We start from the raw sequence: 17,880 nt of genomic DNA on the forward strand, positions 1-17,880 counted from the left end.
TCTCATTCACGCATGAGTGAGCAAATGCAATTTGAAGAAAGGATATCAAAAACTCATTTGGCGGGGGATATCTGGGTTTCAAAAAGAAAACCACATTTTTGAAAAGTTCAATATCTCCTCTTTAATTTGATACCTAAATTACAGAAAATGGTCACGAAATAACAAAATTCTGGTCATTTGAAATAAGGCTTGAATTTCAATAATTGCATAAAATGAAGAGGTTCTCAAGGATGGCTTTCAAACTCTCTCGACAACTCTGTTTTGTTGACGATCAGCCATGCATTAAATCTTTTGTTCACCATGCGAAAGCTTCTGTGGGAAACCGGTGAAAACACGTTTATCTCATAAAATTATGGAAATACAAGCCTTATTTCAAATGAACAGAACTTTTTTATTTCTTGACCATTTTTTGTAATTTTGGTACCAAATTAAAGAGCAGATATTGAACTTTTCAGAAATGTGGTTTTCTTTTTGAAACCCAGATAACCCCCGCCAAATGAGTTTTGGTATCCTTTCTTCAAATTGTTTTTGCTCACTCATGCTTGAATAAGAAATTAGCTAAGTATATCATATGAAAGAGGAGATTCTAAGCTTTAAATTGGTAGGTCATTTGTCTATTCTATTTATGATTAAGTTATGATAAATGATTGCTAAATCTCGGTTTCGTTTATTCTGGGATGCACTGTATATACTAAACTTCACTGTCACTTGATGTATTATTACTGCAGAAATGGCATCAACGGCTGAAATTGTGAACATCACAGTCGACACAGTCGTCCTGACATGGGACCCACTCCCAGGAGCTCTGGTTTACATTGTCACCATTACCGATGGGATCAGTTCCAATGTCGAGCAGACGTTTGCCTCTCCGATCACGATATCAGGCCTTACGCATAATACCATGTACGAGTTCTCAGTAGTCGGTTACGGGCCGATGGGTGAGGTAAACCTAGGATCTGTATCGGGAAGTACAGGTAATTGCGACACTTAATGGCGTTTTAAGTCACCATGGCTTTGTTTCCACCAGAATTTTTTGGCTTACCATAACAACTTTAAGTATGGGGTATCATGAATTAAATTTATATTTTAAAAACTCCTCTGTCAAAAACAGGTTTAAACTGTCGAAACCACTTATTCAACATTGCCCTATTGCTCCAATGAATATTCCGAAACTGTTTGAACTGCGGAATTAAAGAATAAGAGGAATGGAACATAATTGCTTTAAAATGCTTTAAATAAACCTCATAATTGCCAGGACAACATTAAGTGAGTGAAACGTGAATGAAACCAAACTTGTTGACAATTCAAGTTCCTTAATAGGAATGTAGTACTATTGCTCAATATCTGAGAATAATTTGTTTCCGAATTAATTTCAAGAATACAGACATAAAGGAAGATAGGGCCATACTAAAAGCTACACTGTCAAAAACTGTGGTGTTAAAACTGACACCAATTGGTGTTAATAGAGGACCACACCCTGAGGTGTTAGAATTAAACCCTAAAGATTGAACATAACACCAAAGAGTGTTAATGTAACAACCAAAGGTGTTGTAATAACACCTATAGGTGTAAAACTAACACCACCGATTTAACACCAGTGTAAAATAACTGGTGTGGTCCTCTATGTACAACGGTTAACACCACAGTTTTTGCTGTGTACAGTCATACCAACAAAACCGACCAATGGTAGGTCATTGGTAATAATGTAAGAGTTTGGCCGGGGCGGATTTGGTTTCGCAGATGTGACTATAAGCACAAGAGAGTAGGGCTTGTTGTTGTTTTATTGTTGATTGTGTCATCTCTCTATGATAGCCTTTGATAACTGTGCCTCATAAAGAATGTATTTCGTATGTCATAACACAGAGACACAATGCATCATTTGTTTGATTGATAATTGTCATCTCTCTATGAAAGCCTTTGACAACTTTTTTTTTTGTGTATAATGACACAGAGGCACAATGCATCATTTGTTTTATCGTTGATCGCGTCATCTCTCTATGATAACGTTTGACAACTGTGCCTCATAAAGAATGTATTTCGTGTATAATAACACAGAGACACAATGCATTATTTGTTTTTATTGATGACTGTCATCTCTCTACGATAGCCTTTGATAACTGTGCATCATCCCCTTGTCAAAACGGAGGAGAGTGTGTCAATGTTTTGACGAGCTTCACCTGCCAATGTGGGCTTGGATACTTTGGAACCTTGTGTGAAATTGGTAAGATAATGATTTAATTTTCGTTCTGTTTCGATCTACATGTATTCATATTTTCTATAACAGAAACTTCTTACATGACTTGATAAATATACATTCTAGGAGTGATAATACTAGTAATAGTAGAGATTCAATGCAGTTTATAAATAACCCGTATTCAAATTACAGAACGTTCAGGGCAAATACTGCCATCTGATTGATAAGATATGAATCACGTGATGAATTGTAGATTTGTATAGATACGTAACAAATTCAATGTGGTGCCTTATGTATCGCTGATCTCGTAAGCTAATAGCTTTGGCATATCAAATAAAAAGACCCTCTTTTGTATAAATTTATAAAATAACAGTATTCCGTAATATGCTGTATCCTCGGTAACTTTCATTACACAGTGTAATGTTTTAGAAAAAAATCGTTACTCCACTGTTGCGAGTGGTGATTGGACGCCTGTGCACATGTTTGTTTCAGTTGATGACATGAATTACCCCTTGCCCGTCAAATCTCAGCTTTGTTTCGGAAACAAGAACCCCCTCTGAAATAATAGTTTTTCCCATTAAGAGTACTCTTTGATTACTATTATTGTATCTGTGCCAAAAGGTCTTAGCAGCCAGTTAAAGATTATCCTTCAAATTTTACTCCAACTGCACGCCCTGCTACAACGTTTATTTAACAAGCTCTGCTTCAAACAAGAGACATATTCCACAGTTTAACAAAAAATTATAAGACATGATGGGTTTGAGTTAAACTTTGTAATATGTGTCTTGTTTGATTGGTTAAAATAAACTTGAACTTGAATGGTTTCATGCAGCGAGATCCTGTTATATATTTTTTACACCAACAGCTTCAATCTTTTGATCATCGATCGGTTGTTCCGCTTAACTTGGTTGATAACAATGGTAGTCAAATGTCAGATTTTTAAAGATAAATTCCCCCGAAAGACGGTTATTTTTGTCTAGGAATTTTTATGAAATGATAGTTAGCTTTGACTTCGAAACCTGATAAGAACTTGATTTATTCCGAAAACCGCACCGGATTTAAGGCCTTGATTCTTAGTAAATATCGAGAAAATTCAAACTATCAATCTATAGAAATATCAAGAATGGTCTGCTTCAGTTTCATCTTCATTATTATTGTTATGATATATATTTATATACATCATTATTGCTATTTTCAATCGGACTTGAACTTGTTCTCCACAGCAATCCAATGCCCTATTCCTCCAATGTCAAACGCGCTCAACTCCTTCGACGGATCTTGTATTGGACCAGGGCTCATTGACAATGGTTATAGTTGTACATACCGATGTGCTCTTGGTTTCCTCATCAGAGGCGAACCGACAATAGCCTGTCAACTAAACGGAACACTTGATGGAACGTTTCCATTATGTGAAGGTATATGCTCAATGAATACACTTTATATCATCAAATAAATTTTAATTGTCATTATTTTTTGGTATATTTTTTTAGCACAAATATCAAACATCGCCCATGAGATTTTTACTCTTCCTTTCCAGATGCTTAAGATCATAACCTAGCTTTTCTCATTTGCCCTGAAAATCACTATCTTTCAATTCTTACCTTTATACGTTAGACCGTATGTATAGTATATACAGAAATTAATTATTTTGTTGATAGGTACTGCTTAGTGAATTGATGAATCTGAGTGAGGTTAAAATGCCTTATATTCATCTGCAATCATTCTGTTTTTGATGCAAGTGTATCATGTCTTTGCAAAGACAGATACAAACAATTACAGGGTAACACATTTGTTGAATATTTCCCGTAAATATCCCCGTGACCTGATTAAAAACAATGAATGATATTCCCATAAAATTGACTAGACTAACCGATGGTAAACTTAGACCATTAATAATAATCAATGGTCTTTCTATGCATCATTAACACATTTTTCATAAGTATTGAAAGGGAAAGTCTGGAATTTATAGGGTGGACTTGATGAGAAACGAGAATACATTGTACCAACCACACTCTAAAAAATGGAATGTTAAATCAACATTTAAAAGGTTGGAGGAGTGACAACCTTTTCCAAATGTTACATCCAACTTTGTATAAAGCTAAATCCAACATTTTAAGTGTTGGGTAGAACCATTTAAAGTGGTAAATGCAACATTTAGAAAATCTTGTCACTCCTCCAACCTTTCAAAATGTTGATTTAACATTCCATTTTTTAGAGTGCAATGCACTTAATTGTCATATTAGAGTTCATTGGCTTGAGGAGTGTGATATTCTAGATGACAGTTAACACAAATATTACTTTATTATCTTTTTTAATTATGTTTTTATTGAAATTACTTTATTATCTTGATATAGACGTGGATGAATGCAGGAACGGTTTAATGTGCGAGGATCCCAACAGCTTCTGTCTCAACAATATCGGTTCTTTCATGTGCAGCTGTAATGGGGGATTTCAACTCATGCCTGATGGCACTTGTCAAGGTAATAATGATAATAGTGATAATAATAATAATAATACGAGTAACAACGATAATAGTAATAATAGTAATAACTTGATATATTTAGCGTGAGGATAAAACACGTCATGGCTGGGATTCGAACCCACGACCTTCTGTTTGAAAGGCGAGAGTCAGAACCACTAGACCACGACGCACCCACAATAGTTTTTCTTTAAAATATGGTATTTTGGGAAGATTGTTCTCTTGAATATTAGTTCCATTAAGCCGTATGTAATTAAATGGGAAGTTCACCCAGAAGAGAAATATTGGTGAAGGCTTGAGGAAAATCCTATAAAAATTTTAAAAAGTTTTAAAAAAATTAAGTTTGGGATTTGGGACGTCATAAACAAATAGCTGCCCCCATTTGTTTAGGTAATATAAAATGCATGAATTTCACTTTTTTTATGGTTCCTGATGACATATTTTTGTTTTCTATTCATGATCAGCATAAATTAACATAAATATAATTGTGGTATTATCTTGGATGTAGAAAATATGATGCAATGCTTTTTTAAATAATGTGACCATAATCCTACACATAAAGATCAATATTCATATTACATTCAAAAGGTTACTTGATTAAGATATACATACGTCAAGTTTGTTATAAATTGCATATCATAAATTATTAGTTTTATGCGAATTGAGTTTACCTATGTAATACTAGTCATACAGCGATATTCAATGATGGTTTGTCGCTGTGTAATTCAAAAGTTGTGGTTAATGATTGTTTGACGGACAGAGTCTGCGACTATTTCCTGCACACCGGACCCCTGTGCGAACGGAGGTACTTGTGTGGCCGGGTTCAACCGTGTGACGTGTCTATGCAGACCAGGTTTCACAGGGCCAGCCTGTGAACAAAGTAAGAAATACGTTTCAACGCATCTATTTTCATCGGATTTCCCCTCTGTATAGACTAATAATTATAATAATAAATGCGATTTATTAGGCGCCATATTCATCTCGTAGAAGATGCTCAAGGCGCATAAGTGAAATGGGGAGCAAACAAGTAACCAAAAATCATTGATAAACTGAGTTAATGAGGTAGTTTTTTACTTAATATTGAATGATAAGACACACTTGCCCTCTCTTCCCCCAGTTTGTGTTCAGGGGCCCGTTGCAGAAATAGTTGCGTTTAAAGCAAATTAAAAAAATCAATCGCAAGACCAAAATGGTCACTGCTGATTGGCTGAAAATCAAGTTGCGCATGATTTTTAGAGTTGCGTTTGATTGCAACTCTTTCTTCAACGGGCCCCAGATCAGGTGATTGGGACAGACTTATTGAAATTTCTATCCGAATTAAGAAACGATTTGTGCAACGGTCCTGTAACAACAGATGATTTTTCAGATTTTACTTGAAATCCGAATTTATGTACTTAATTAAATCACTCTAATATAACAAAAGAATTTCTCAGAAACAGTCATATTACATGAAAACAAAAGAAAATAATATTTACATTGGTGCTAAAAAGTTAATAAACCCGACAACAAAATGCACTCCTTCATGCTTAGTGTCGAATGGAGACGACAACACCACTACAATTTTCGGCGAGCCGAGAGAAACAAACTTTGTTGAACGTAATATTTTATTACCCGACCTCTCAATTAAATGTAAAAAATGCATGGCAGAATTTTAGAACTTGAAATATGTTAATTTTCTGGTGAGGTTCACTCATTTTTTAGCTCATGCACTGTCTTTGCTAGTAAACCGTTCTCGGTATTCATTTAAGTATAATTTATATAATTTGGAGGGGAACTTAATTTTACCGTAACGTCATAAAACTACTTGAGCTCTAATGCACTCAACCCCCCAAAAAGTGATCATATTCTAATCATGATAATACTGCATGAGCATCGTAACAAAAATCATATGAGCTATATTTCAACTCTTTTTTGTATACTGTTTATGTATTTTTAAAAAGATTTATATTGTGCCGGCGTACAGTGTGGATCTTCTCAAGTTTGTGTGAATGAACAATGCACCTGTCTAGAAGGTTTTATCCTTCAGGGAGGATTGTGCCAGAGTAAGTATTTAACCATTATCGTAATAGTTAAGCAAATGAGTATTATCGTGCGGGAACATCACTTACTGATCTCAAGATATTCAGAAATACCTACTGATATAGACATGGTTCATGACTGAAATATTTGTCATGAATTTCGTAAGGTTCCAAGGCATATAAAATGATTATTTATTTCATTTATTTATTAGTCATATTTAGTCAGGTAAAAAAATATCAGCATTAAACTTTTTTCATCAATGACCTGATGAAAACATAGAGAACAACAAAAATCATCATAATTTATCATACATTGCAATAAAGTCGAAATCTGAGTCAAAGATAACAATGCTTGGTAACATAAACAAACATATATTTTTACTTAAATAATAACATAAATAAAACTGAAACATTTAAGTTATGAAAATGGAACAGTTACTAATTATAAAACTGCCAATCGTATAACTCAATCACTGAAGGAAAACAACCGTAATGATAGTAATGAAATAATTATGGCATTATATAAAACATATAGAAAATCGGGTGAAACAATAACAATAATGTATTAAAGTATGTCTAAAACTATAAAATATCAAAGGGTTACGATCATTACAAATAATAGCAACGTAACATAAATGTTAAAGAGGGATAAGGGAATTGTATATTACATTAAAGAAAATGATTCCCTATTAGAGTGGAATCTTCTCTTGCCGTCTTACTATAGTTGCGATGTAAAATGTTTACCATTTGGTATGGAACATGCAAGAGAAACATTTTGGTTTCTATTTTTTTCTTTCACACATCAAGTCCTATTGAACCATGATAAAAATGGTTACAATAACAAATAATTAGCGATAAAGTCAAACATTCAAACACACAAACATACACACCCTCACACACACTCGCACACCAACACACACACCAGCATATACAAACACACCCACACATGTACTGTACCATAATTGCAAAATTGAGGTGTGTGGAGCCTAAAATAAAACCAGAGTTTGCAACCGCTATGGGTAACTGGTCATTTTATAAAGGTAACTGATACTCATCGGGGCTTATAATGTCTGATGTTTCAGTTTATCGTTTGTTTTCTGTTCTTGAAATTGACAGGTCCTTGTTCTCCGCAATGTGATATCGAAACCGAGATCTGTGTATCTATAACTGGTGGAGGATTTCAGTGTGACTGCAGACCAGATCGAGAGAGGAGTTTCTGGACAGGTCTTTGTGTGCCAAGTAAGCTATAATAGAAGGGTGTAAGCAATTGACTCAATCGAACTCCAAATGCATGATCTTCAAAATCAAAGGCAGCATGATGTATTTCTTCAAGTTGGTTATTGATGATCACTGGGAATACCAATACCACCGTCTTCAGGGCTCCGTAACACAAAGGTTTGCGATGAATTGCAAATATGAAAGAACTGCACTGATTGGTTCCCGGTCAGCATTTTAAACAGAGCGCGCATGTAACGGTGATCTTGATTGGTCATTGGTATTTAGTGATTGACTGCAAACCTTCGTGTTAAGGGGCCCTTATAATACACAGATTTTTTAATACAAATATTTCTTTCTTTCAAAGTAAATTTCAACTGATCATATTTGTCAGATCTCAAATGATGAAATACTTTATCAGTAAATCGGAACTTCCTTACTCAACGACATTGGTCTGCAATGCGTCCACTCTAAAAAGTTTACCCAATATTGGGTAAAATGGGAACATGCATGTTGGTTGGGTAAAAAGATACTAAATACTTTGTAAATTTTACGCAATGTTGTATTGAAATTTACCCCTTAAACATGCATTTTGCCAAATATGGGGTAAAAAAATACCTAGCAAACATTGTATGTTCCCTTTCTACCCAATATTTGGTAAAATTTTAGTGTCTTTATAGAGTGTTCTTGTTAAAGATTGTCAAACTGTCAAAACTTGCGTAAAGGAATGCTTTGTGTCTAATCATGGCAGCATTACTATTTCTGCTATTTCTATTCTTTTTCTTCCTGAAACTGAAAGGAAGTCGAACTTTTTCCTCGGTGTTCACTATCGATGAGCTGGGTGGTTCTCCGGTGGACTTCAACCCATCCTTTGCTGATCCTACCAGTCTCGCTTTTCAGGAAGGTTCGGATGCTGTCACGGGTCTTGTAAGTTGATCATCCATTGCAAACAGAGGGGAAAATTCAGAATGAGTTACATCATTTGGGGTCATTCTAGTTGCAGTATTGAAATTGATTTTAGCGATGTTGATTGTTAAAAAAATACGAACTAAACTGAACAGCTAATAATGCTGAAGGATCCGAAAAAACAATAAGCTTTGCTTTTTATGCAGGTTCCCTCATATTTCACCATATTTTGAATTGTCTTTGGTTTCAAATCGCTGTATTATTTAATTTAGATGAATGCTGCCATGTCCTAATTTTCATACGATGTTATTTCTTCGGGTGTTATGAGGTTTTTGTACTATGTTCATAATTATGTGAAATATGATAAATAGAGTCAATATCAATACCAAGTTCACCGATGAGATGCTCTTTCATACGATATATTAGTTTACTATTAATGAGCACCACCCAGACACGTGATTAGTATCTCGCAAATGTTTCAATGTGGAGATTAAAGACTTTGTTTATAACATCGAAATTCTCGGATTTCCCCCTTTTAATTCCGCAGTTACCTCTAGCTTTTGAGGCTGCTGGAATGCCCGGTGTCATCGGCATAGAAGTTGGTGGGTTTTTCCAAGGCAGTCTGATGTGCGAGATAATTGTTTATGTGGGTAAAGAATTCGACGGCACTGAGATCGATCTGAAAAATGTTCTTATGCCAAATGTATCTTCAACTCGCTTCTCGGATGGTTCACACGAGATATTAATTCGACGAGACTCTGTCACTGTTCATGGTATGAACGTACTATTATGCGACCATTTCCACCTTTTTTTTAAGGAGGGGGGGGGGTCTTTTCAGTGATTTAGTTTAAAAAGTATGCACTTATGCATTCAAATCAATACATTTTTGTAAATTATTCGTATTTACTTAAAACCAAAGTTAAATTTTACATTTAAATGTTAAAATGATGACAATTATATTGAATTCTCTCCATAAGTCAAAGTGAATTATAATAAGTGAAAGAATTTGTTCACATGAATTATCCGGGAATAAAGTTATTCATAATTAAATGAACATAAACTGGATCGCTTGTTTTAATAAATGTACCCGGGTTTTTTTCTTGCACTGCATGCGTACGCTCTCAATTTATAGTAAAATACAGATCCTCAAAGCTGCTACGACATCAATTTTTCTCGACATGCTGTCAATTTCATTCCAGTTATTATTATAATTTTTTTTAACCTGAAAGATGAATTAGCCTACCATAACTGAAATTTGGATTTCTTCATACATTATTATGTTTATAGAAATTACCCACAGCGATCCATGCAGTATGCCAGAGTTAAACGACTGTTCCGTTAATGCTGTGTGTTTGAATGAAGATGAGAGGGCTTATATCTGCTTATGTATGGAAGGCTATAAGGACATGTTTCCGGAATCGCTACCTGGACGCTACTGCATGGAAGGTAATTATTTTTTTGTTAATTATTTAAGATGGGCTCATTACTTCACGTCTACCATAAATCAGATTCAAAAGCTTCACTCTAAGAAGAAGAAGAAGATAAAACTTTTTTCTCATCTCCATTATTTTTGTTTCATAATTGGACGGAACCCTTCTTACCATAGTTTTATTTGCACAAAGTTGTAAGTTATTGAATAAACAAACGTGGAGAGCATCAACAATTTGCAGTGTTGCTTTGTGTTCACGCCCTCTACGTTCGTTAGTATTTATATTTGATAGAAAAGAAATCATGATTGAAAGTTTGTTCTAATTGGTCTATTTAGTAATGAGGGTGCCGTGAACCACACCTTGGTGTCATATGCCGAGTAGGCCGCTTTCCCATGGTGCCATGGTATCACGGCGATTGTGGTGTTTATTCTTTTTTTTACATTCCTGCCAGACAAACGATTTTATGTCATGTTTACTACCAACTATAAAAAAAGAAGTTTTCGTAACCACTATACAGACGCCTTCTGGAACGCAGAGAATCTATTGCCATTCAGGACAAAGCAGTCTTTGTCGAAAATCGGTGAACCAAAACAGCAGTTTCGTCTTTGACTATTTCTTATGTTGTATATTGTTTGAATTTCATATCATTTTTTTTACAGATTTCACAATAAATAACAACTTGACTGAACCATATAGTATTAAACAACGCTAATTCCACATGTTTAGGGAGGAAATAATCGTTGTTTTAAATGACCATTATGAAAACTTAGAATATGTTATTTTTCATACAAAAAACAAACAAAAGAAATAGTAAGTGGATAGCGTCCTCAGCTTCCTCATTTGCATACCGACCAGGATGTGCATATAACGGTTTTGTGAAATTAAGCGAAACTTCAAAATGTCATAACTTTCTTATTTTACTTCCGATTTTGATGAAATTTTCAGTGTATGCTTGTTGGATTTTTTTCTTTTTGACCCTAATAATGTCGGCATTCACGAAACTAAATAAAAAATATATTTGATATTAATTATTTCCTAGATAAAACATCAACGACACCATCAGTAATAGACAAGGAACCAGGTAAAACACGAATTGTCATGTTTTTCGTTAGATTTCCACAGTGTATTTATACTTTTAGGATTAAAAGAAAAAACCCAAGCAGTCTGGTAAAGAAAAACAGGAGAGTTATGCTTACCGTTGGTATAACATTACGGTGATAAAACAATCGTGCAAATGTTCTCATGTGTTTTTTCTTAATTCATTTTTAACTACCTTAATCACATCGACATCCATGATACATACATGTACAAGGATTGGAGTTCGCTGCTAACTTTCACTCTTTAAATTCATGGTCAATTTGAACCGGCAGTTGAGCCATTGGCCCGTATTCTGAACTCGGGTTTAAATTAAATCATGGGTTTAAAGATTTAGTTTAAAGGGGAATGAAACCTTTGGAACAAATAGGCTTGTGTAGAAACAGGAAAATCAAAGCATAAGAATAAAGAAAGTTTGAGAAAAATCGGACAAATAGTGAGAAAGTTATGAGCATTTGAATATTGCAATCACTAATGCTATGGATATCCTCACATTGGCAATGCGACAAGGATGTGTGATGTCACTGATGAGCAACTTTCCCTTTGGTGGACTATAAAATACCCTCAAAATGTCTCTTTTTGCTTTTTCTTATGATGATACAAACTCTTTATCCATGATGTATTTTAAAAAAATATGTATTACATGCCCTCATGTAGAAAGAACAGTATGATTTATGGATAGATGTGATAAAAGAGGCAATTCAAGTGAAATATACAGTATACTAAAGTAATGTGGAGAGTTGTTCACAAGTGACATCACACATCTTTGTCGCATTGCCAATTTGCTATCTCTATAGCATTAGTGATCGCAATATTCAAATGCTCATAACTTTCTCATTATTTGTCCGATTTTTCTCAAACTTTCGTTGATCTGTTTCTTTGATTTTTCTGTTTTCACACAAGCTATCTTGTTCCAATGGTTTCATTCTCCTTTAATTACGGAGGGCCAGTTGGAGCACAAATCTCCAGTAGTACAATTGTACATATTTATTAACTCTTATGACTATCCAATCATTTTTAACTGTTTCAGAATGATAACTGAAATATTTTCTTCATTATGAAAGCAAAGGGAAACAAAGTAGTAAATATAAGAAATATACAATATAAACATATTTTCTTTTTTAGTTATTGGCTCTCCATGATTTAAACACAGAGTTAGACCATGGTCTAAGTTAGTTATATAGACTTGACTTCAAAATGACGGACCACTGGGTCCACATTACGTTCCAGATTAAATAAACAGAAATGAAATAAAACCATCTCTGGTAGGTCCATGATAAAACATACCATCCGAAGAAGAGGAGGCGGAGGGGGTCAGATGTGATCAAGAATTTACTGAACGCAAAGAGACACATCTCACCTTATCCCTTGGCATTGTTTACTCGTAACGGAGTGTGACTCCCAAACAGACTGATTTTCCGAGCAAATTTTATCGAGTTGGATTTTTTTCTTTAGGAATGTGTTTAAAAAACAATAAAAAAGTGAATAAACAATCTGAATCACTATTTAAATGAACATTTATATCAACTAATTTTCTTTAGTAGCTATAGCCTTTTTTATATTCAAACATTTTATGTTATTATTCAAATAATGAAACAGTTTTGTAATAACGCTTTTATGCTCTTTTCGTCCATCCCACCCACTCGTGACACCAGGAACTGGTTTTGATAAGAGGAATATTTTCATCGGTATAGTTTCAAGCGTTGCCATCGTAATCCTACTCGTCTTAATCGTGTTTTGCTTCAACCTTATTCGCATTCACCGTGAAGAATACAAGGTGAAGAAGCGAACTGCTGCACAAGAGAAGGCCATCGAAGTCAAAACTCCTGAGGTAATGAAACGCGACATTCTCTTTTGTGCCATATACTCATTTATAGCTTAAAATGATATCTTAGGTTTACGTTTAGGGTTGGATTGTCAGGAACATGAGTAATGAACTACTGTTATGAAGAATGACCTGGGGCCTGGTGCAAAAAAAGTTGCAATCGATCGCAACTCTAAAAATCATGCGCAACTTGATTTTCAACCAATCAACAGCGCGCATTTGGGATTAGCGACTGATTTTTTGGACTTGCGTTTAAACGCAACTCTTTCTGCAACAGACCCCAGATCTTTGTCTTTTAAGTTTCATAAAGCAAAAATAAGATATATCTTATATGTATGACAATTCAAGATAAAAATAGCACAATTAATGCTCAATTTACTCTCATTTACCATACTGACATAAGTCGCTCGTATTCTTGCCATTGATATTGACGTCATATTATTGTAATGTTTATTTACTCTATCATTTTTAGGTGATGATCCTTGAACGCTAGAACCACCTTTTTTGATAAATTTAATGGATTTTTTGTTAATTTACAGAAATGATGACAAATTATAACCCAACTTGTTTCAACCAATCGAATGCGCGCATTTGGGATTGCGGTTGACATTTCGACTTGCGTTTAAACGCCTTTCCGAAGAGTGCTTATCTGTGTTTCTCTTAATTTCTCGGTTTATTCTAGGACTTTGTCCAGTCATCAGTCCCCGATGTCTTCTTCAAGAAATCTAACTTGGACGATCACACCTATATCAATCCTAACCCACAACTAGATAAGCAGCATCCGTCTGCCTTTAACTTGGATGCAAAGAATCACGCTACGACTATTGACGAGCTTAAGGAGTAGTCAAAGACGGATCGTCACGAAATTGTCAACTGTTTTTTTTCAAGTTTTAATTATTCGAAATCAAATGGAATGAATTCATTTGATGATATGATCACAAACATGTTCATTCTCAAAAGAGTACTTTTTTGTCATAAAGTTTTAACTATTCGGAATCAAATGGAATAAATTTATTCAAAAATTTGATAAATCCTCTATTAAGCTGTGAATGTCTTGCTTCTTTCAGAAAAAAAGGTAGTTGGTAATTGGTTTAAATTTGCCCCTTCAAATGGCGGGAAGAGATATGATAATCTTAACTTAACCTATAAAGCTTTGCGCGTTAAATAATAGAGAAGATCCCACCCGCATTAGTATAGATATACACTGTATATATTCGATATAATGCCTTTTGTATAATATTAACCTTCAAATTTCTCTCTTCGTTGTATTTGACATTTCACATTACCTTTGTTTTATTTATCTGAAATGTACTTTTTGATAAATAAATCAGTGTAGACATGTAAGTATCGTTCCTTGAATTGCAGCAGTTTCGTTCTTTAGCGTAGTTAAATTACAGTAATTCATATAAAGTTATTTAAATTGTAGTTTGCATTCATTAGAAATTTTGTTATATAATATCAAGATGGTGACAAGCCTTTTTCATTCATCTGTTTGTGTTAAAATGTGTTCTCATCCAAGGAAATTACTACTGAAAGAAAAATATGCAAGAATTAATAATATTTTAATGGTGACTCTTGTATTATGCTTGTTGGATATGATAAGTTCACACGTACAACAAATAATTTGTTTATCTATCAGATTGCTTGAAATACGATTTGTATTAAAAGAAAAGAAAGAAAAGATATTTAATATTTTTATTGTATTGAAATACTCGTTGTGCGACTTATCAAAGGTGTACTCCAGGCTGAAAATATTATGACTTGAACAGATATTGAAAAAACAGACAGATACAAAATTGAAAAATTTCATGAAATTCGGACAAGGAATGACTAAGGTATGAAATTTTAAAGATTTGCATTATTTCGGTGAAACAGTTCTGAGCGTTTCTTCACAGACATTCAATGAGCAAACTGACGATGTCCATATCCCCACTCCTTCTTTGCATTTCATTATAATGTTATGAATTTTATTCAAATACTGTCCTCTGAGAATTGAAATAAATTGGATTGAAAACTGATTTAATACATTAAATATTCATTGCTACAACTTATTTTATTATAAGATACATATACCATGCCTACAGACCTGAACATATGAAAAAAGAGCAATAACATTATTACAGGAAAGTGGGGACATGAATTCATCAGCCCACCTAATGAATATTCATGACGGCGTGCACACTTAACTCTTTTCACAAAATAATGCAGATTTTCCCTTCAATAACTTTGCTATCTGTTATCAGATTTTGATGAAAGTTTCAGCATTTTACTTTGTGGTTTTTAAATCATATATTTGAATATGATTATTTTCAGCCTAGAGTGTCCCTTTATGATAATGTTATACGCCCGTTATTCCCGGGGTCTGCTATGCTACTTCAGGGCTTCCTTATTCCAATGTCACGTTATAAAAAAAAACAGGTTAATTGCATATACGAATATGTTCATCAGTCAATGCTTCCAATTGAGAATGTGTTTATGCGCGGGTATAAATTCTTATCGGGAATATTTTGAATCGTTCAGGCGTGAATCCTCTTTGGAAATGTGCATTGCATGGGTACTTATTAACATGTTAATATATATTTGTATCGTATGAGACACATAAATGTATAGCATTATACGTGTTATACATGTTATAAGGTACTAGTGGTGGATCTAAAGGGGTGGGGAGGGGGTTTAACTCTCTTGGGCTCCCTAAGAGGAGAAAAAGAAAAGGGAGGGAGTTTCGGATGTACAAAATGGGGAGGGGGGGGGGGTGGTAACCCAAATGCCTATATGAGGGAGTGATGTGATTCGTTACTATCAGTACACGTGTTTCATACAATTACTATATAAAGCTATCAAGTAATGAACATACTTATAATCATACAGCAATACATCTACCTCCCCACTTCATCGCTTTTTCTTTACAAGTATTAGAATCTTAATTACGATAAATGAAATAAAATAAAATAAAATCTAGTTTATATGAACAGTAACGAACGGAAAATCATTCGCAAATTTGCTATTTTGGCGCCAATGCACTTGTGCGAATTAACTTCACCGTACTTCGTAATGAAGTTTGCACGCATAATCTCATACGTGCACATGATTTTCTTACATGAAATAAACAATATTTCCTGTCATAATGTCAAATACATACTAAGGGCAACTAAACAACTAATCTCTTTTTCTCTTTACTCAGCTTCTTTGGGTAAAATCATCCTAAGATGCATTTTTTGAAGGATTTTTTTTCCCAAGAAACAACTTTACCAGTTCTTTAGCGGAATCCGCCATCTTGCTTGTGTGCACTTTTGCACACAGTGCTATGTCAGGCATGGTGAAACTCACACAAAAGTCCCACTCGTTTTACTTGATTACTTGAAATGAACTTGCAAAATCGAGCGTAGTCATTTGCTTCATACGTAATGTTTGATTAAATTAATCTCCAACTAGTGTGAATGAACAAGGTAATCCGATTTTAAGGCCAAACATACAAAGATTACCGAGATTTACTTCTTAATTCGACGTAAACTTGAACAAGAAACTCATCAGCTTTCCTCGCATCACTTATTACTTAAAACATTAATGTTCAAGACATGACACAGGTTCATTTTTAAAAATTCTTTAAAAAAAAGTTTTGCTATTCAAGAAAGTGGAGTTGCTCTGACTTTTACCTTCTGTTAAATCTCAATATTGATATTTTTTCCATAGTAGCCGTTATAGCAAGGGTTTTATCAGGCCTTTTTAGACGATATGGAAAGAGCAGGGGCCGAGGGTGTGGATTCAGGCATTTGCCGGGGTCGCCCCCCTCATTCCAGTAGAAACTGGAAGAAAATGAATCGAAGTGAAAACGAAAGAGAATAAGAATAAAAAAGGACGCCTCTGAAAATGGAAAGAACAGGCCGTACCAGAATAGTCATGTAAACACCCCCTTCAACTGATATAAAGATGAAAAACAGAGGAATGAGAAAACGGCCTTGCCCCAAGTTTGTTGCTTCACAACTCCCATGGACTTGGCCAGGGAGGACTATCGTTTTGTTACCATTGTTACTGGGGGTGTTGTGACAATGTCAAACACCCCCAGTAACAATCAGACGCAATAAGTATTTCAACCAATGAAGTACGGGCATGAGGGACTAGTGCTTGATGATTTGAATTGCGATCAGACGCATGTTTTCTGCAACTAAACCCTGCATGCCTGGATATGACCTTCAGTTATTCTTTGGAACAAAATCATAAAAAAGCAGAGGTGGACAATGAATTCGTTTTAAAGTGCGAAAATCAACTAGGTATACGAAATAATAACTTCAAGGAAAAAAATTATTTTCACAGTTGTGTTGAAGTGTTTTCTTCTCTTCAAGAAGGACACATCAAGTTTGATATGATGAGCCAATATTTGTTCATCATTCCCAATAATGAACACAATGTCCACGCACGTTGTGATGCTACATTCAAGGTTTTTTTTTTTACCGTTCTCCACAAGTGAGCTTGACAGCCTGCTTCAGCTGTACTTCTGTCATGTCTGAGGAAAAAAAAATATTTTTTATAATGGAAAATGCCGTTTTAAACCAAGAATGAAATGTGGCCTGCTTCAAAATGAAATGCCCTTTTGGAAGCCAAAAAAAAGATACATTTTAGATTAGAAAATCTCAAAATTTTGGCTCGCGCTTCACATTCGCATCAATTATTGTGTAGTATGGTACTCATCATGTTCATGGTTGCAAAAATGCTTAGAATGT

The 17,880-nt window shown here is 34.5% G+C and overlaps 1 protein-coding gene across 1 annotated transcript in view; it reads left to right on the plus strand.

The window, feature by feature from the left end:
- LOC121423182 (fibronectin-like) overlaps nt 1-14,040 on the plus strand; it is a 53,696-nt gene extending 39,656 nt beyond the window's left edge. The window contains exons 19-31 of the mRNA XM_041618498.1: nt 729-974; nt 2,108-2,221; nt 3,418-3,609; nt 4,549-4,674; nt 5,434-5,553; nt 6,614-6,715; nt 7,808-7,930; nt 8,706-8,833; nt 9,360-9,585; nt 10,100-10,258; nt 11,282-11,323; nt 12,993-13,168; nt 13,845-14,040. Of these exons, the coding sequence (XP_041474432.1) occupies nt 729-974; nt 2,108-2,221; nt 3,418-3,609; nt 4,549-4,674; nt 5,434-5,553; nt 6,614-6,715; nt 7,808-7,930; nt 8,706-8,833; nt 9,360-9,585; nt 10,100-10,258; nt 11,282-11,323; nt 12,993-13,168; nt 13,845-14,006 (1,916 nt within the window). The 3' untranslated portion in view covers nt 14,007-14,040. The remainder of the gene's footprint in view (nt 1-728; nt 975-2,107; nt 2,222-3,417; nt 3,610-4,548; nt 4,675-5,433; nt 5,554-6,613; nt 6,716-7,807; nt 7,931-8,705; nt 8,834-9,359; nt 9,586-10,099; nt 10,259-11,281; nt 11,324-12,992; nt 13,169-13,844) is intronic.
- The last annotated feature ends 3,840 nt before the right edge of the window (nt 14,041-17,880 follow it).

The sequence above is a fragment of the Lytechinus variegatus genome, chromosome 10 (genome assembly GCF_018143015.1).
Source record: "Lytechinus variegatus isolate NC3 chromosome 10, Lvar_3.0, whole genome shotgun sequence".
Taxonomy (NCBI): domain Eukaryota; kingdom Metazoa; phylum Echinodermata; class Echinoidea; order Temnopleuroida; family Toxopneustidae; genus Lytechinus; species Lytechinus variegatus.